Source organism: Mus musculus, chromosome 9, assembly GCF_000001635.26.
Source record: "Mus musculus strain C57BL/6J chromosome 9, GRCm38.p6 C57BL/6J".
In the NCBI taxonomy this organism is placed as follows: Eukaryota; Metazoa; Chordata; class Mammalia; order Rodentia; family Muridae; genus Mus; species Mus musculus.
The window spans coordinates 49,788,144-49,808,325 of record NC_000075.6 but is presented as its reverse complement, the minus strand read 5'-3'; the positions used below and the strand labels follow the sequence as shown (position 1 = coordinate 49,808,325).

Genomic DNA, 20,182 nt, shown 5'->3' with positions numbered 1-20,182 from the left:
ATGGCACAGCCTCCTCTGTCAGATTTTGGGTCCCAAGAGTGTGGACTTTCTGCCTCTCTGGTGTCCTACTCGGTCTCAATATACCATCTGGAGTCTCAGACTTGGAACTTGGGCTGTTTTCTCTCTCCCTTTCCCACCCCCTCCATATCTGGTTACTTCATCTTTCTCCTAGGTTAGAGTCCAGTCATTCTAACGACTCTCGCTGAAGCACTCATACCCCATAGAAACCTCTCCTCTGAACTCCAGACTCTTGTCTGGTCACCAGCCTAATATCTCTGCTACCAGATATTACTGATATCTGGGGTATCTCACAGGGAGATGCCACACATCCAAACCTCAACCTTATTCCCCTTTCTGTCCCCATTACACAAATTCTCCCGGTGCCTTTCTTCTCCTCCTCTCTCACCAACAAATTAGGTCAATTCCATCCCCTGCCACCACCTCCCCAGGCTCCAACTTCTCTTCCATGGATTCCTGCAGGAGCTCCTGATTGGGTTCCCACACTCCTTCCTGCCTCCCCATGTTATTCTCTCCTCCGCAGCTAAAGTGATTATTGGTTATTAAACTCCCCCAAGGCACCTCGCATCCCTGGACTGCCAAAAATACTCTGACAAATTTTCCTTGAGCTTTGAACAAAATGCAAACTCCTCATTTTAGCCCTCAAGGTGGCTCTTGTGTACTGCTCTAGTCTCAGCGCGTCCCCTCTTTTCATTCTGACCTCTCTGACATTCTATTAATTTCTGGAATTACCTAGACTTTTCTGAGGACATGGTTTGAACATCTCTGGAGCATATCTCTGTTTGCTCTTTGTAAATGGTACTTTGTGTTCTTTAAGTTGTAATTTACCTCCTCCTCCAGGGAGTCTTCTCTGATCAAAAGTAAATTATTCTTGTAACATTTTATTAAGGAGCAGCATTTATTTCTTCAATGATTTTATTCAAAGTTTGTTTTGTTATTGTCATTGTTTGAATATGTCTGGCCCAGGGAGTGGCACTATTAGGAGGTGTGGCCTTGTTGGAGTAGGTGTGTCACTGTGGGCATGAGCTTTAAGACCCTCATTCTAGCTGCCTGGAAGCTACTCTTCTCCTAGCAGCCTTCTGATGAAGATGTAGAACTCTCAGCTCCTCCTGCACCATCCCTGCCTGGATGTTGTCATGTTTCTGCCTTGATGATAATGGACTAAACCTCTAAACCTGTTAGCAGCTCTAATTAAATGTTATTCTTATAGGAGTTGCTTTGGTCATGGTGTCTGACAACAGCAGTAAAAACCCAATTAAGGGTCTGGAGAGATGGCTCAGTGGTTAAGAGCACTGACTGCTCTTCCAGGGGTCCTGAGTTCAAATCCCAGCAAACACACGGTGGCCTACAACTATCTGTAGTGGGATCTGATGCCCTCTTCTGGTGTGTCTGAAGGCAGCTACAGGGTACTAATGTACATAAAATAAATAAAATCTTTTTAAAAATCCTAACTAAGACAATTATCTTCATTTATTTACCTCAACAAGTCCATAAACATGTATTTATTCATTTTCTCCTCTTATCTCTGCCATCTTCATCCCCCCTGTTTCCTGACTACTAGCACAGTGCCATGAGTGTGATAAGTGTTGAGTAAGTGTCTGTGTACACTAAGCCCTCTGTGAATATTATCTTAATCAGCATTATCGTACGTCTGAAAGGCAGCTGCTGTCTCAATCCAGTTTTATGGACAAGTAAAAGACAATTTACAGCCGTACGTTCATTTACCTAAATATAGAGAGCCGATGGGTTGAGGAGCTGGGATTTTGGCCTTGTACCATCAAGCTTCAGGAGCTGAACGCCTCTTTCACTGCTAGGCATGTGTAGGAGAATATGCAAGAAGGTGCTAGGGTTTAAGTGATAATGGCCCACATAGGTTCATACACTTAAATATTGGGTCCTCCAGTTGGTGGAACTGTTTGTGGAAGTAGTAGATGTCTTAGTTGGAGTTTTATTGCTGTGAAGAAACACCACAACCATGGCAATTCTTATAAAGGAAAACATTTAACTGGGGCTGGCTTACAGTTTTAGTCCATTATCACCATGCTGGGAAGCATGACAGCATGCAGGCAGACACAGTGCTAGAGTTGTTGAGAGTTCTACATCTTGATCTGCAGGCAGCAGATGTGGCGACTAAGACAGGCTGGCCGAAACTGAGCTTCTTAGACCTCAAAGCCACCTGCAGTGACCAAATTCCTCCAATAAGGCCACACCTACTACAATAAGGTCACACCTCCTAATAGTGCCATTCTCTATGACCAAGCATTGGAACACAAGAGTCTATGGGGCCCGTTCCTATTCAAACCACGATAGAAGGTCTTGTAGAAGGTGTGTCACTTGGGGGGGGGCAGCTTTGAACCTTCAAGAGCCCACAACATTCTCTATCTCTTTCTCTGCCTTCTACTTGTGGATCAGATGTAAGCTCTCGACTAGTACTCCAGCACTAAACCTGCCTGCCTGCTCCCACACTCCCCTCCATGTTGGTCATAGACGCTAACCCTCTAGATCCATGAGCCCCCAATTAAGTGTTTTCTTTTATACATTTCCTAGGTCACAGTGTCTCTTCACTGCAATAGAAAGGTAACTAAGACAGGGAAAAAGTAAGTGAGGCCCTTACTTATTGAAAACCCAGCCATACTTTGTGATTTTTAAATCCTTGGCATAAGGTCTCTAGGTCCTTTCTCCAGTCCTTTATACCACCTATTGCAGAGGTTTTGTTTGTTTATTTGTTGTTTTGGTTTTTTAAATTTTATTTATTTGGACAAAACAGGAAGTTAGGTAGCTTGGGATGTGAACTCAGCTTAGAACCAAAGAAACATTTAAAGCTATGTTTTCTTTGTTCATTCACTGTAATTGCCCAATGCTAGCCATACATTCCATAGCCTGACTCTCATGATTTGATCCTGCTTCGCTCTGCTGTATGTATTGTTAAAGTGGAGAGCGTTGGCAGTTTGTAACAGTCCTCTGTAACTCAATTTCTCACAATGCTAACGTAAGAGATCATCAGTACACACATATTCAAAATTTCCTAAGCCAAACTGCACTTCTGGAAAGTCTAGAAAAGAGCACCCTACAATTGTTAATAAAAATCCAATAGTAGAGTTTATAAAATTAGAAAAATGCATCTGAAAATTCATGTGGAATCCTAAAGGACCTTGAATTGTTTGAAAGGATCCTGAAAAAGAAGAATGAGCTCTCAGTTGTCCAATATCATGATTTTAAAACTTATTTTTTTAAAAATATAACTGCTAAACTAGTGTGGCCTCAAGAAGTGGGAGTGGGTGGGTGGGGGAGCATGTGGAGGACTTTTGGGATAGCATTGGAAATGTAAATGAAATAAATACCAAAAAAACAAAACAAAACAAAACAAAACCCTTGTGTGGCCTCAGCAGAGAAGTAGGTACAGACCAATGGAACTGCAGTGAGCTAAACCCTCTAGCATAAATGACCAAGAAAACTTTAACAAAGCTGTTAAATCAATTCAGTAGGAAAAAAAATTCGTATGGACTTAGCCATAATTTCTTGGGTGTGACATAAAATAAGCAATAAATGATTAAATATAGTTAAATTTCATAAAACATTTAAGCTTTCATGTCTGAGAAGACAGAGCAGCAGTCAAAACATAATCCATGTAGTGAGAAAACACTTTCAAATCGTGTATCTGATGAAAGGTTGTTATCTGGCTTGTATGAAGGAGTTCTGTAACTTAACAATAACAAAGTAAAAAAAAAAAAAAAAAAAAAAAAAAAAAAAAAAAAAAAAAAGAAGAAGAAGAAGAAGAAAAGAAAGAAAAGAAAAACCCTAATTGAAAAACAAGTTTTCAACAGCCTTAAATCCAAAGAAGATGTGACAAAATGACCACTAGATGCATGGTGAGATGTTTGGTGTGAATAAGCATGAGAGAAATGCCAGTGAAGTCCCCACAATCAGATAACACTTCCTCTCTCTCCACTGGGGTGGCAAGGAAAGGAGTTAGAGGAATGAAGAGAGGCTGGAGGAAGAAGCAGAAGGAATGAGCAAAATAAAGGGCAGAGGATGTGAGAAAAGCAGAGCAAAGTTTAGGGATGGTGCTGGTGATACTTGTAGGCTATTAATGTACCTAGTGCCGAGAACTCTCTGTGTTACAAATTGCTATGTATATGTAAAATTTTCCCATTGTCACTGGAAATATAAAATGGTGTGCAGTCTTTGTGGAAAAGTTTCAAAAAAATTTTTTGTAATGCAGAATGACCATAGAAGAATAGAATCAATCCTGGGTTCACACCAAAAGCAACTTAAAGCAAAGACACAGATATATTGATACACCTGTGCTCGGCATAGCATCATTCTTCCTAGACAAAAAGCGTAAAGGAGAAAAAAAACAAATCCTCCATTCATGGATGAATAGATGAAGTAAACATGGCATGCATGATATGATTCAGCCCTAGAAAGGCAAGAAATGGACGTGTGTGCTACAACATGGTGAACCCTGGAAGCGTGACGCTAAGCGGAACAGGACAGGCATGAAAGGATGCATATTGTAGGATTCTTCTTACATTACTCCCTACAAGAGACTTCATAGGGGCAGCACATGGACCGTGGTTGCCAGGGGCTAGAGTGGCAGATGGAGTTGGTGTGTCACAAAGATTTCTGCAGTGAAACATGAGCAAGTTCTCAGGATGGTGCTGGTGGTGACGCTTGTATGGTATTAATGTACCCAGTGACAAGAACTATCTGTGTTAAAATCTAACAAACTGCTACGTACATTTAAAATTTTACCACTAGAGAAAAGGAAAAATTTTAGCTTTCTCAAACTTGACACTTTTCTTTACAGATAACCCTCTGGCAGCAGGCATTGTTCCAGGCAGCCTGGACTTTCCCCACAGGTTCAGAGGATGCGTTCTTCTTTCAGCTGTCCCTTGGATATTGCTCACAGCTGAAGATCACATTCCAGAGATGCCCTGAGTCTGGCGGCTGAGTGTTCAGTGTGAGGTTTGCACAACTATGTTGGAGCCCTTACCAGGCAAGTTTAATGCCTTGATATGGCCTTGTTCTCTTTCCAACCTGTTTTCCTTCCCTCCCCAGGCAGAAGTTGATCTCCAAAGCACTTGTTCTATGGTTCTTCCTTCCACAATAAGAAGCAGAGCAGAAGAAACCAGCACTCTTTCCTCAACACATTAGTTCGATTGGATGCCAGAAAAAAATGTCATAACAACTATATTAATATATGATGAGTGGGATTTGAAAGGTAGGCTCTGAGGTTGTGCAGTGTGCAGTGAGTGTATAGAGAAACGATCCTTCTGTGTCGATCCCTGTCTTATTCATTTGCTTTGCAAGTTCCCAGTACTAGTCATCTAGAATTACTGGTGAGCACCCAGAACTCCTTAATCAGAGCCTTGAGCAGGGAGAGAGGAGGTTCCTTCCACTCTAGCCTTCAGTAGAGCTCAGGAATATAAGGAGCAGGCTGAGGGCTCCGTAGGAACTCTCCCTCTCTAGATTTATGGGTTCCATTTTATCGTTGGTCCTAATATTTTCTAGGATCATCCTCAGCGCTCCCGGCACATTTTTTTCCTATCTTGTTTTAGCACTGGGCCACTTCTTACTTGGGTCTTAAACTTCTCTGCTTCTCAGAATGCATTTTATTTCGATATGAAAGGAAAATCTTAGGGTATGAATCCTGGGATCTGATTTGGGATTCTGCTTATTGATAAAAATAGGAGACAGCAGGCCTGAATGGAGACACTATGCAAGAACCTAGACCAAGTTCATTTATCAAAAAAAAAGTCCTATATTGAGTTAGTGTACAAAACCGCAGAGGTTGTAAGCAGGAATTGACAACTGATTTGGTTCAATTTTCAACCAGATACCACCTCCATAAAAACACCAAAAGAGAAACCAAGAGAGTCGGGGTGCAGGTCAGGTGCGGAACAGTTTCCTAGCATGCACAAGACTGGTTCCATCCCTAGTTCTGTAAAACAAGCATGCAATGATGATGATGATAAAGAAAGCACCACTGAGAAGCATCCCTCTCCAGCTTCCTTCTCCCTCAAACTCGCCTTCCCTTTTTGTCAGATTACCCACATCTGGAAGGAATGCTCCATGATCCTGACTCCTCCTTCCTCCTCGTCCTTTTATCCTGAGAGCAGAGATGTCTCTTTCCCTATCTCTCTCCAAACCACAAAGATCTTCTGAATGGCCAAACCCAAGAAGGTCTCTTTTATTTTTAACCACTTCAGAAGTTTCTGCTTCCTTTTGGTTTTATAGCATGTTTCATTTTCCTTTCTATCTATTCCTTCTCTACCCTTTCTGTGCATGCCTTAAATAGTGACGTAGTATCTTCTATGTCCTTCACAGAGCCATTGAAAGAAAGATGCCTCCTATGTCTCAGACCTAGAATTTCCAGAGCTGGCATCTTTGCTCCTGTGTTCACCATTTTATCTGAACCTTCTTTCCTTTCCTAATTCCTGGCCCTGTTACCAGCCACCGTTCAGTTGTCTTTACTGGAAGCTTCAATCTCAAATTTTTCTCTAGATATTTTTAGATGTCTCCACATCAGCTCTGGTCCAAAAGGACAATCTCTCTGTACCTGGGAACTAACTCTCCATGACCCACAGCATGTCTGATCCCTCCATTTGATACTTATCATCACCTCTTGATTAGATGTCTAATGATTTAACATCTGTCTTCTCCATAAGGACGGGAGCCTACTATCCCAAACCCCTGTCTAGAGCAGTACCAGCATTTACCTGATACTCAGTGGAATGAATCAAAAGAAATTGTGCCTCTTCTTTCTACTTCAGATCTAGCCTTGAGAAAGTTTTGAAACTCTGCTGCTTTCATCTTGGAAGTCTCTTTCTATCCTTTCCCACTACTCCGTCTTCCACTAGGACGCACCATGCCATTCTAACACTGACCTGACTGGCCTCTTGCTCTGGCCATTTGGTCTTCTCAGACCACACAAACAAATCTCTTTTCCTACATATGGTCTGGTCTAGGTGTCTTCTTCCTCTTCATGGAGCTGCTTATTGACGTGTGTCTAACAGCCTGGTCTCTCTCTCTCTCTCTCTCTCTCTCTCTCTCTCTCTCTCTCTGTCTCTCTCTCTCTCTCTCTCTCTCTCTGTCTCTGTCTCTCTCTCTAGCGGCAGAGGTATTCACAGCCACAGCATCATCAAATTTAACAAAAATGGTTTATGGGCAGTGTGGAAAAGTAACACAGAAGAAAGCTGAAGAACTAGGGACCAGTTACCCATCCTGTTAAAGGACCATGTTAGAAACCCTAGGAGTGTGGACAGAAGTAAGTGGGCAGAATCCCAGAACAGTCATGACAACAGAAACAGCTACATGGCAATGGGAGGGGCTGGAGAGAAACAGAAAGGGAAAAAAAATCTATTCATGCTGAAGTGAGATAGGATTTCCACACTTGTCTACATCTGAAGGCTAAAAATAGAAACATTTGGAGAGGAATCTTTTAATTCTTCTGACATGGGCTATAAGAAGCAAAGTTTGCAGGAATGGGTGTGTCTCTCACTCTGGGTGGTAAAATTAGAAAACTCTTATTTTGGATGCTCCAACCTTCACTCCTCTCTACCCTCTGCCTAGTCTCTCCATCTTTGTCTGTGTAGAAAACTCAATTAGGAAAGAGTCAGAGACATTTATCTCATAAAGTTATAAGGTGGTCATTTTATATACTGGCAAAAGACAGTGTGTCGTCAAAGACACAACTAGCAATATGTAAAAATATATGTGACGTGCATAATATTAATCAGGTTGTTGGCTCAGGGACAAAGACCTCATGTAAACCCCTTACGGAGAGGAAAGGGTCATTTGTACTTATGGTTCAGAACTCTCAGGTTGTGGCAGCTTTATCTTGTATTCACATGCACATGTGCGCTCTCTCTCTCTCTCTCTCTCTCTCTCAAACACACACACAAAATTTGTATGCATATATATACACAACTTAGAAAAATTGGGCTATCTTTAGAATCTGGGGCAAAGAGATATTCTTTTTACTTTTCTGTATTTTTGAATTGTTTATAATCACCATAAGGCAAAAATTTAAAAAGTGAACATGAAAGATTCCTGGGAGACAGACTGCTTCTCATGGATCCTTGGAACCCGCAGCATGTGATAGGACTGGGTACATTATACAGAGGAAAGGAGAGCTGGATGGTGACTGGTCAGCTAGCAGAAGGTGGGTTTTCTGACTGCTAAAGCATCAAGGAGTCTGCCCTTTAAAGAACATTGCAGGGCTTGGGATTGTGTGTGAACTGGCTCTTTGGTCTGTCAGAGGGCTTCACTGAGCAGAGCCACTTCTGGAGCACCCTCACTTGTATTTCCTGCACAACTCAAGCCCCACTCAGGTGCTAAAGAGTGTTGATTTCACTATGTTCCCATCCCCTCTTTTAACAAACAAGGCTGCTTGATTAATGGAAGTCTTTGTGTTGATATCTCAGTCATATTGTATTTTCATAGCCTTAAGAGTGGAGGTCTCCCGCTGAAGGAGGATGCTTGCTGTCGCTCCTGTGCCTTAATACACACAGAAGAGCCAGGGCAAAGGAGGGAGAGAGAGGGAGGATCCCAATACCAGTTTCTGGTTATTCCTGAATATTACTTATAAATGGCTCTGCATTTTCTTTTGACTGGCTTCCCCACCCCCTACTTCTGAGATCTGAGTTGTGCTGCTGTGAGTTGCTCCCTCTGTGGGAAGATGAACTTCATAGCCAGGAGAAAACAAACAACAAAACAAACCTCCACAGCCCTCAGCTCTCTCCAAATTTCCAATTTCCTTCTCTTAGGAGGAAGAGGAAAAGAAGGAGAAGGAGGAGGAGGAGGAGGAGGAGGAGGAGGAGGAGGAGGAGGAGGAGAAGGAAAAGAAGGAAAAGAAGGAAAAGAAGGAGAAGAAGGAGAAGAAGGAGAAGAAGGAGAAGAAGGAGAAGAAGAAGAAGCAGAAGCAGCCATATGCTTTTTATTGCAAGGACTTTAGTAACTAAACTGGAGGGGGGGGTGTCCACAACTTTGAAAATCGAACCGAATCTAAAATTCTTTTTCCCCCTAATTATTAAAAACGTTCAAATTCCTGATTAAGGAACGCCGGAGGGCAGAATGATCTCCAAAGACGTGAATGAAGGAAAAGGGTGAAAAGAAATCCCAGCTCTGCCTGGAAGGTTCCCTGTGAAAGAGCCCGGCTCCCTTGGTAACTCCAGGCCGCGTTTTACAGGCAGCCGCATCTGCCTCCCCTGTCTCTTACCTCCTGGATGTTAGGAACTATTTGTGGTCGGCGTGGTGGAAGGACACAGTGAGGCTCTCACCTCCGCCCCCCGCCCGTCGCTCGCATCCCCAGTTCCATCAAAGCCAACCCGGGCCAGCGCAGGGATCTCCGAGTTGCGAGTGTGCTGAGGCTGGGACTGTCACTCATTCTCCGCTCAGCGCGTGAACGCAGCTCGGCAGTGGCTGGCAAGAAACAATTCTGCAAAAATAATCATACCCAGCCTGGCAATTGTCTGCTCCTCGGTCCATTGCTCCGCCGCCGTCCACAGTCGCTTGCAAGGGGAAGGCACTGAATTTACCGCGGCCAGAACATCCCTCCCAGCCGGCAGTTTACAATGCTGCGAACTAAGGATCTCATCTGGACTTTGTTTTTCCTGGGAACTGCAGGTACATTTTAATTTAATTTAATTAAAAAAAATCTACATCGGGTCTGTTAATTGTCCGCTTGCCCCTGTCTTCTCTCCCTATCCCCGAGAAGCCCGGTTCTTTTGGCTGGTTTTGTGTGTAAAGCAAAGACAGCATTTTCACTGAGCTGAGAAGGGAGCGCATCGTATCGTCCTTGCTTGGCCAGCCAAACCCGTGCCCTCCGGGACGGCGCTGGACGCGGCTGCCTCCCCGCTCAGTGGCGGCCGCGCACGCCCTTCCCACTTGTGTGCCCGCGGAGGTGGGACAGGGGTATGGGGACCGGGATGCTGCCGTGATGGGCAGCGCTGCTTTCCCCTTCCCCGAAGGCGGGTGGCGGATGCGTGGCTCGGGTGGTGTCGCCCCCCAGGCTCATCTTTCACCTAGAGGTGTTTGTCAAGCTTCGAGAAGAGTGAACAATAAGGCTGGGGCAGTTTTACCCCCACCGTTATGTCCCGGGCTGGGGTAAAGTGAGGCTTGCAGCCTTCGCTTACTCCCCCGTCTTCCCCGCCCCGAATAACGGTTTGCAAAATGGGGCAACCACCGGCAGCACCGCAGGGCCCTGTGGTCGTTCCTGCACCCCCGTGCAAATGACGTTAGTTTTTCATTTGCCAAATTGCTGGGTAGTTGCAAAACCTGCCCTCGGCCGGGAGCACGGAGGGATGGGAGGGTCCAGCGCCGCGTTTTGACAGGAGGAAGTGCAGAGGGGCGGAGGGTGAGGAGGGCGTGATCGGGGCTGCCTGGTTGTGTGTGTGTGCGCGCGCGTGTGCGCGCGTGTGCCTTTACACGCACCGAGAGCCTAGGGTTGCACGGTGCCAGCGAAGAATGGCAGGTAGCCAGCTGCCCAAGACACCTCTTCCTTTCTCTGGGCGATATTCCTGATCCTGGCAAAGTGTGAACAATGGGGAGCTCGGGAGAAAGACCGTAGCGACGCTGTCGCGGGTGGCGAGGGCTGTGCCACCGCCCAGAGATCCTTAGCATTCGGGAAGGGGGCGCATTGCATTTTGGCTATTTCCATCTCGGCTTTCCCTGGAAAATTCCTCAGTGTGCCCACCCTCCCTTCCAGCTGCTGCCCCTACCCCACCCAAGGATTTGTGCTTTGGCGTCCCAATGGACTGGGAGAGGGGGAAGCAAAGGGCACTGGGGCCGCCGAGAGCTGGGTGGGATGGGCCGACAGCTGGGGCGGGGGGGGGGCGTGTGCTGCCAAGCACCAGCTGAAAGCAGGCTAGGCGGAGGAGACCGCGCATGGCTGTGGCTTCTGCCTGGTGTGGCTGTACTGGTCCAGATCTCTAAGCCTTGGGTGTGGAGCCCACAGAGCGGCCCCGGGAGCACCCAGTGCGCCCCCCTCCGAGGGCAGCAAGAGAGCAGAGCTGGGCCACCGCCTCCAGCCAACTCTGATCGGCGACCAATCAGAGCGAGGCTGGCTGGGCGGGAAGCCGCGAGAGGCTTTTATTGCGGCGCGGGTGGCGCCCAAGCTGCCAGGATGGTCCCCGGGTGTTCTAGCTTAACGGTCTCGCTCGCCTCCCGTTGGGAGAGACCCCGCCCTGTTACTGCCCCTAGCTGCACGGCCGTTTTCGAGGACGTAAAATGGAGAAGGATAGGCCCTGGGACATCTCTTGGTCCAGCTAGCTTATTCTCGCCCACTCGTGCTTCTTTCTTGGCGCTTTGGAGCATTCAGGCTCCCTGTCCATGGCGCACAGTTGCGACGGAGCGCTTCGCTTGCGAGTGCAGAAGACAGCAGCTCCCAAGCTGTGTCCCGGAGAGCAGACGCGCCTGCGCTGACCCTCTGGCCAAGGACTAGACGCTGGGGTGGAGGGGCGTGGCGGGGTGTGGTAGGGCGTGTCTTGACAGGGCGTGCCAAATGGGTCCTCGCCACCACCAAGCCCTGGACTGGCAGAGGCGTGCCCTTCCCTGTGGTGCTGTGGGTGACCTCCTCTTAGGGTGTGTTTACTGAGACCATCCTTCTGGATAGCAGCATGACAATGGAGACCTAATCTTCCATGATGCGTCTTTTTAGGATCTCCTTGTGGTCTTCTCCATAATGGAGATGGGTGTAACCCTCAGTGTTCCTATCCTGGTGGGAGCTGAGGGAGGGAATCCTACAGTGGCGTGATACTGGATGCTCAGGCAAGACTGGCATCCTAACCAGTGTTCCCTGGAACGAAAGAATCCTTATTCTGCCCCTAAACCCAGGCGGCGAGGACGAAGAGAAAGAAGCACATACCAGCCTGTTTAACAAAAGAAAGTGGTTTTACAAAGAGAATTTTCAATTAAAGTATTGTTTTAACCAGCTTAAAAAAAAATCTAGAGAATTCAGACCAAAGGGTTTGGAAGGATATAAAAGAAGGATATATATGAATATCCCCCGTCATTAAGCTGCAAATGCTGTAGAGTATCCACAGACAATGGTATATATAATTCAAACTCTGTTATTGGTGAGCATGAGAATTTAACATATAAGAAACGCTATCCATAGCACTCGTTAATAAATATCCTGGTGCATAGCAAATGAATCAGATGTTGTAGGTGTCTTCTGCCCTTTAGAAATAAAAAGGCAGCTTGCATAATTGCATAGTAAATCTGAGATTGTGGAAGCAGCATTTGTTGCATGCTGGCTGGCTGACTGAATTCTGTGCTTGAACGATCTGGAACCACGTGCTTAGTTGACAATTTTAGTCCTTTGCTAGTCGAACCTGAAAAAGTTAAGGATTAGGCAGCACTGTTTTTCTAACAAGATAACACCAGACTTAGAACAAAGAGCAAATTTAGTACAAAAGGAAACATACATAAAATATACCTCATATCCCTTGCTAAGCAGTTGAAGATGCTGTTCAAAAAGGTGTATTGGGAGAGTAATTACACAGACCTCTATTCTTTTGACATTGGTTTTCATTTACAAGAGGAAGTGTAAAATTTGGACAAAATTTAAATGACTGTAACAAAGCCATACTTATACAGAAAACCTTTCGCCACTCACAGCCTTTTTCAAAAACATGCTGCTGTCCATAAAGTTTAGCTAAAAAAACATTGAGATTAACTTAGAATTCGTTTAAATTGTAACAAGACTAAAGTCAAATGGAGATTATAATCTAGAATTGTGGAACTATGGCCCTCTTTTTATTTAAGTTGCTGTTTGGCTATTTGGGGACAGTATCCCTTAGTGGCTTAGAACTCAATATCTAGACCAGGTTGGCCTTGAACCATTTTAGAATCCTCTTGCTTCAGCTACAGTGCTGATAGTACATCCATGAGCTACTAAACCACTTATTTACGTTTTTGCTATTTCCACTACAAAAGCCCTGAAAATCTCTCTGCCCTGCTAAGTTTTCACTTATCCTACACTGACAGCAACCCCACCTTCCTGCTTCCACCAAGAGATTAAACTTGGTGCCCTCTCTCTAGGTACCTTCTCCTCAGATACCTTTTGTTTTAGCAGTATCAGGAGACAAGCAGAAGGTTGTGTCTCAGAGCTTGGCTTAATAAAGCAGCTTTTTCCAGATCTACCCCTGGCAATTGATTAAACTAAGGATGTGTTCCTTGAATGGGTCAGTAGTTCTCTAAGCTTGATCAAAATTAAAGTAGATAGGCTCTTAACCAGCAAATGGCCTAGTAGGTACAGCACTTGTCATCAATGCATTCCCAGAACTCACGTGATAGAAGAGAGGACTGACTCCTGCAAGTTGTTCTCTGACCTTCACACATATGATAAAAATACATACATACAAAAAAATCAAAGCAAATATCAAGAATACCCCCCCAATACAAATCCCCAACAATACAAGGAAAATTAAGGTGTTGGCATGTTATTAATAGACAGTATAGTTATAGACTCCAGTGAGGGAGAAATTAGCTACAGGGAGCCCTAGCCTCTAAGAGCTTTTGAAGTGATTCCCTTTGGAGTATACTTATCATTAATTGAATTCTTCTGATAGGTAATCTATAACTCAATGTAAATAATCTCTAAATTTTCCTGTCACTGGGAACAATGTCTTAATTGCCTTTCAAAATAAATGGCACCATTTTGTCAGACAGACTCTAATCTTTACTGTGACAGATGTTTTTCTTCATGCCAGAACTCAGTTTCTTAACTTATAGGCAGCATTTGTAAACCTTACATTGCTTGAGATATGGACTTTGGGATTTCTGGTGCAATCACTTCTTCTTCTTCTTCTTCTTCTTTTTTTTTTTTTTTTTTTTTTTTTAGATGATGAAAGCTGTATTTGTAGTAGCTCGATGAATTCCCCCACCCCTATTTACGTCATCAGTATTAAAGCACTGTGGCTTTTCTCCAGATTTGCAAGTTACTTCGGTGCTGCTGGCAGACCTCCAGATATGTTACAGTCTTTCTCAACTTTGTGAGAAATAAGTGGCTGAGTACCTGTTGCTGAAGGACATTTGAACTGTCTGTGACAGTCTTTAGTCTGTGATGATAGAGACCAGAACGAATTGTCAAGGAGAGAAAGCAGGGGTTGCACCTGGTCCCATCTATCTACTGAAACAGTCTAGCTTGGGAGGAGACAAAGGCTGGTGCTCCTGTCCTACTAATGCTGTCGAATGGATAAACAATGCTTTGTGGTGTCAAGATAAATATTTAAATGCAAACTCCATGATGGAGCTTGGTGATCTAACAGATCTATAGAGTAAGGAGTGTCCGGAATTTTAAAAGAAATGGCAGGCAGTAAATTACAAGCAGCATTTTTCTAATACTAAAAACTCCATTATGGATTAATCAGAACTGGAAACATGAATCATCAATAATGCTCATTTCAGCTGTGAGTCAAAAGACCAAGGCTCAGATATCTTTTGCTACAAAGGAAGAATTCTGAGTAAAATCCAGTAGGGAACTGTGTGTGCTTTTTAAAATACTCCCCAAGTCTCAGCAATATTGTAAAAGGTAGCCTCAAAGGAAGGGCAGAATTTCACAAGGACCTTTCTGAATCCTAATGATTTGCTTTTATGAGGCCTGGAGATTTTAGTATTAGAAAAGATTTTAGCAAGAATGTTTTTGATAACACGAATAGATATGCTTGCTCTCCTGCAGGACACTGGAATACAGAAGTCAGTCTGAACGCCATGGTCTTGTCACCTCGAGCCCTTTGTGTTATTAACTCCTGAAGCTGATGTACAGGGATGTAAATGACCTGGCACTGGCAGCACCACCATTGTGCCCTTTGGTTTCATGCTGTTGAAATACTGTCTTTCAGCTGCAGATGCTCAGTAGGAACAGTGCCTTCTGATGTTGGTCTGGGTGCCAAGTGGAGGCCTTTCAAGCAGTTTCAATACATTGTACTTAAAATGCTCTTAGGGCATGTCTACTGGCAGCCACTGAGTTAACTGGTTTTTAGTTGGGTTGACACACTTCTCCCTCCCTGTAGACATAATTTAGTTTCTAAGCAATCAGGGATCTAAAAGAGACTGCAGTTGAAAGACCTATATGGGGCATATATAGGGAATCAAAGATTTTAATGGACCTGTTATGCATTCTTTCCATCTTGATATTTGTAATGCTTTCTTGGTTGCAGAGATCATGTGGCTGGTGTGACTTCAGAGCCTCCTGTCTAACCTGCACCCCACTGCACACTCACTTTTGATGGGGAGCTGAAAACACTGCAATGTCTGAGCTCCCCCCTTTTCTAGCTTGTATAATTCCTGGGCTAACACAGACAAAGCCTTGCTTTGCCCCCTCTCCATTGGCTTCTGATTACCTCATCATTTCACAGCATTCCTGGTAATTTCACACTCTTTGAGATCCTGTTACATATTCTCTTAAACAGAGGATCGGATATGTTTACCAAGTGCCAAACTTTAACCATCATCCCTGTGGTGAGCCACACTGGCGTTCGATGAGGTCATTTGTGCTGTCAGAGAAGCCTGCTATGAGTACTCAGGCTTGGAGATGAGGAGATGAGAGCTTGGTACCTAAGCTCGGCAGCAGCTTCAGCCATATCTCTCCCTAACTGTCTGACCTTGGAGTCCTGACTATTTTGGAGACCACAGGAATTCAATGGATGTGACCTTTGAGTCTTTACATGAGGAAATGGATGTATCTGGAGCTTTTTCTAGCTTACTTAGACATGGTGCTGTCTTTTTGGGGGATGTTAACAAGAGCATCAGGAGACATTGGCGTTGTTAGTGTCAGAACTAGATGGAGACATGGTTGCTAAGTGTCCCAACATTGCTATGTTGGGAGGCTTTAAGAGGAAAAAGTGACTTGATGGTAAGATGGAGAGCCATCAGTACAAGGACGGATATGGTTCTGTTGGCCATGCAGGTTATAAAATTCTGGCCCTCAGAAGGAAAATCCACAATCTCATTGCTTTTGCAAGGATTTAGAAGACACATGACCATGAGAAGACATCACCAGGTTCCCATCTCTCAGTGTCTAGGAAGGCAGGTGCTTCAGGACTCTGGAAAACTCTGGTCTTGCTTTAGCAACTGTGTTAGGTCTGTTTGATTTTTTTTTTTCTGTTTCAATTCAGTTGCTTTGGAATATAGGTGAGTGGTTCCAGCTTGCTGTACGTGGACTCGACATGGACAAGTTCCGTTGCTTTCAAGCTTAGAACCATGTATCAAGATCAAGGTTATTTCTCTAAAAAAGCTGCTTGACCTTTATTTTCCCAAGGATCTGCAGTGAGATCTAAGGTATTCTATGATTTCTCACTGCAGGTATTCTTGTAAATTACCAACTCGAATAAAATAGAGTAATTGGTATTCTTATTCAAGTGAATCAGACTTAAATACCCTACTGGCTGGGCAGGAAGTAGCTCTGCCAACTAAAGGTGACTTGGGTAGGAGGCTGCAGAATTTGTTTTAGGTAGCTAAAAGCAGATACCATGGCATAGACTACCAATTATTATATCTTAATCATCAGTTTGTGGTTCATAGGCCCATTATATCATTTTGTCTTCTCATCGTTTATTTGGTAAATATTTACTAGGGGCTTGTTTGGTGCCTTTATTGGAAGCACAGTGGTCAGATAACATATCATATCAATGCTGTTTGTGTACAGGACCTAGGCTAATAGTGCAAGAGGAATGTAGCTGTTACACAAGAAAACCACATGCACACATTTGAAAAAAAAAACTGAGGAAGGAGACAGGACACTGTCGGAGTTTGTGAAGAGAAAATCTACTTATTGGATGGTTAGAGAAATGAAGATAGCATTTAAACAACTCTCAAACAAGAGAGATGGATGGCGTTCATTCTCATTTTAAGACATGACCTACGACCTGCTCCATTGGACAAACAGAGTAAAACAACAGGCAGAGTCAAATCCCTGTATCTAATAAAAATTCCCACCATCTTGAGATCAAACAGCTTTGGAGATTGTGCCTAGTTTTGGTTTATAGCGTCAAGAGGGACATGCCTCTGTTTCCAGAGCTTTCCCTCATTCACACAGAGATATAATCCCATGGCTCTTTTTGGGACCACAATAAAGGAAGCAATTAATTCTGTGTGGGGTCTCCCTTGAGCTTTGCTGAAGAGACGAGTTTGCCTTCATGAAGAAGAGGTGATTCAAAGAGAGCAAATCACTGGAGCAAAATATATACAGCTGGGTTTGGGGAATAGAGGCAGGATTTGACCAGAGAGTAGAAGAAAGAAACGGAAACCTAAGGTATTTGTCTATTGAGGCGGGGCTGGGCCATGGTTTCTATAAGTTGACTGCATTTACTCCTTTTCTCAATGATAACTTGAAAACAGGTAGCCTTGGGAAATATGGTAACAGACTTGCCTGCGGTGGCTCTGCATAGACTGTGCCTCACCAAAGTGAGGAGTCACAGGGAAGGGACCTTGTGGGGAACTCTGGGGTTTGTACATCTGCTAGACACACTGACATTCTGTAGGTTGTTGCTTTTCTGAGCCCGTGCCCTTATCTGCAACGCTGAACCCCTGATGCCCACACCACCTACTGGGTTTTAGTAAGCTTAAATAAACAGTTAATAATCAATAGGCACTTTTGGAACAGTTTAGTTCATCTTCAGCCAAGAGATTTTATCTAACATGTTTGTTTAAAGAAAATTTACTGTGACAGCTTTGGGCATGGCTCTGAGTAAGAGGAAGAAGGAGAAAATAAAGCAAAATTGAGACTACTTTTGGCTCTGCCGAAGCTTCCAGGTGGTTACAATGCAAGTACTAATTTAGTCCCCATAGTTATGAAAGATGCTATGTGGCAAGTCCCTAAGTGAAGGAGCCAGGCCACAGCCCCTTAGATAGGCAGACCTCTCCTTGATTCCTTTTAATATCTAAAAAAAGATGGAGAAGACTGAGAATGTGATCCAGGCTTCTAGGGCCATGGACCAGTAGGGCAAAGAAGATGTGTTTCCTCATAGAAGAAGATGGGACTGGAGAGAGAATTGTAATGAAGACTGATTTAAGGTGTGTGTGTGTGTGTGTGTGTGTGTGTGTGTGTGTGTGTGTGTGTGTGAGAGAGAGAGAGAGAGAGAGAGAGAGAGAGAGAGAGAGAGAGACATTAAAGCCTTAAATGCTAGACTAAGGAAATATGTATTACCTGAGATATAAGAGTCAAAACAAAACAAAAAAAACAAAACAAAAAAAAATATGTTCTAGAGGATGGTCAGGTATAGGAAAGGAAGGATGTGCTGTGCTGTACTATGTGTGAGGTTGACCAGAAAGTCTAAGAAAATGTTTGGCTCTATCTATTAGGAAGACTCAAGTATGGAGAAGGGAAACTTTTAGGTTTAGAGTCAAAAGATTATGGCTTAAAACTTGACATTGCTCTGACTAAGTGAATTTATGGACATTACTTATCTCCTTTGAACACTAATGTCTTCATTTGAGGGGACCAAAATAAGAACATATGTGTGAAACCCATTATACATGAAAGTACTCAGCTGGGCATGGTGGTGCACGCCTTTAATCCCAGCACTTGGGAGGCAGAGGCAGACGGGTTTCTGAGTTCAAGGACAGCTTGGTCTACAGAGTGAGTTCCAGGACAGCCAGGGCTACACAGAGAAACCCTGTTTTGAAAAACAGAGAGAGAGAGAGAGAGAGAGAGAGAGAGAGAGAGAGAGAGAGAGAGAGAGAGAAGAGCGAGAGAGAGAGGAAGAGAGAGAGAGAGAGTACTCTACAACTCTACTCTTTATTAGGTCTTTATTAGGAGAATTATAGTTGAATGGTTTTATAAAAATCATTTTTCTTTGTTCAAGAAGGGCTGCTTAGTGAAAGAAAAAACACTGTGGTACACGTTATAGAGCAGCTCATTTTGAAAAGTCATCATTTTAATGACTTTGGAGAGAGGAGGTGCATGGGTGAGATGTTAGAGATGGGCAAGCTATGCCGCGGTCCATCATATCCGAGATGGAAGATGCCGAAGGTGGACAGGGTTTCTGGATTTTCATCAGTGTATTTCCTAATTTTGAAGTTCAGGGTCTCATTCTGTACCCCAGGCTAGCCTGGATCTCACTTTGTAATGCAGACTGCCATTAAATGTGAACTTATGAGTTATCAGGATTACAGACATAATGCCCAGCAAGATTGTGATATTTTTTTAAGGTCTGCTTTAATTAAGTACTAGAACTTATTATAGCACTGTTAATAAAGGTGGAGTTTGGACATTGTGGGTTTTAGGGAACTTCTGGACATTCTAATATCTTAATTTATTATTTTCTAAGCTGTGGGTAGTGATATTGTCTCTTTATTACACATTAATAAAGAAGTAAAGAAGGGAAAGAGGAAGGAATAATGGAAGGCAGCATTAGAGTGGATTAAATTAGAAAAGAGTATTTTATAGAGTTAGACTTGTTAAACTTTTGTTTCTGGTTTGTGTGTGTGTGTGTGTGTGTGTGTGTGTGTGTGTGTGTGTAAAACCTGCTTGTGATGAAAAACATATTGTAACTTAGGTCAACATACTTTGACACCTACTGTCACACAAGGAAAGGTAAAGGGAAAGCAAGAGAATAAAGCTATGTGCAGCAGAGAGCATGGAGTAAGAAGGCTAAGAAGGTTCAGGGTAGGGATTGGTGGCCTTTGAGGGAGGGAAAAAATGACAGCAATATTACTTACCAAACAAGGACTCAGCTTGTAATCTGCAGGGGAGGGAGCAGAGAGCAAGAAGGGAGGAAGGAGAGAGGAAGAAGGAGGGATGAGGAGGGAAGAGGGAAAAAACTCCATGGCAACCTGACCTAAGAAAGCTTGTCTACTCGGGAGCAAAAGGACTAGAAACACCAAAAAGCAACCAGAGCATGACTTGGAGAATTTAACACATGACTAGCCAGATGGAGATTGTCAGGGAATCAGGAGTGGTTGGAATACCCTTCTCAATCATTGAGAGGAGGCTTAAAGGAAGGATGGAGGTGGAGGAAGGTGGGTGGGGCTAGTCTGTACATGCACATATAGGATGTATCTGTACAAAGCCCAGCTAAGGAGGAGAGGATGAAGACAGGTGGTAGGAGTCTTACTTTTATGATTACAATAGAAAACATGATGAATCACGATCAATACTTGGTAGAGTCTTTCTCATAGCCTAAGACTAATGTAGTGTTTAGCATCCAGAATGCTG

The 20,182-nt window shown here is 43.9% G+C and overlaps 1 protein-coding gene across 31 annotated transcripts in view; it reads left to right on the top strand.

The window, feature by feature from the left end:
- The first annotated feature begins 8,932 nt into the window (after positions 1-8,932).
- Positions 8,933-20,182, top strand: part of Ncam1 (neural cell adhesion molecule 1) — a 297,265-nt gene continuing 286,015 nt past the window's right edge. For 27 of the 31 annotated variants that reach the window (XM_017313194.2, XM_011242413.2, XM_006510059.2 and 24 more), the window contains exon 1: positions 8,938-9,648. In XM_017313194.2, coding sequence (XP_017168683.1) covers positions 9,597-9,648 — 52 coding nt within the window. In that variant the 5' untranslated portion in view covers positions 8,938-9,596. Of the gene's footprint in view, positions 9,649-20,182 lie in introns of all 31 variants that reach the window. The other 4 variants (NM_001081445.1, NM_001113204.1, NM_010875.3 and 1 more) reach the window with 2 other exon arrangements.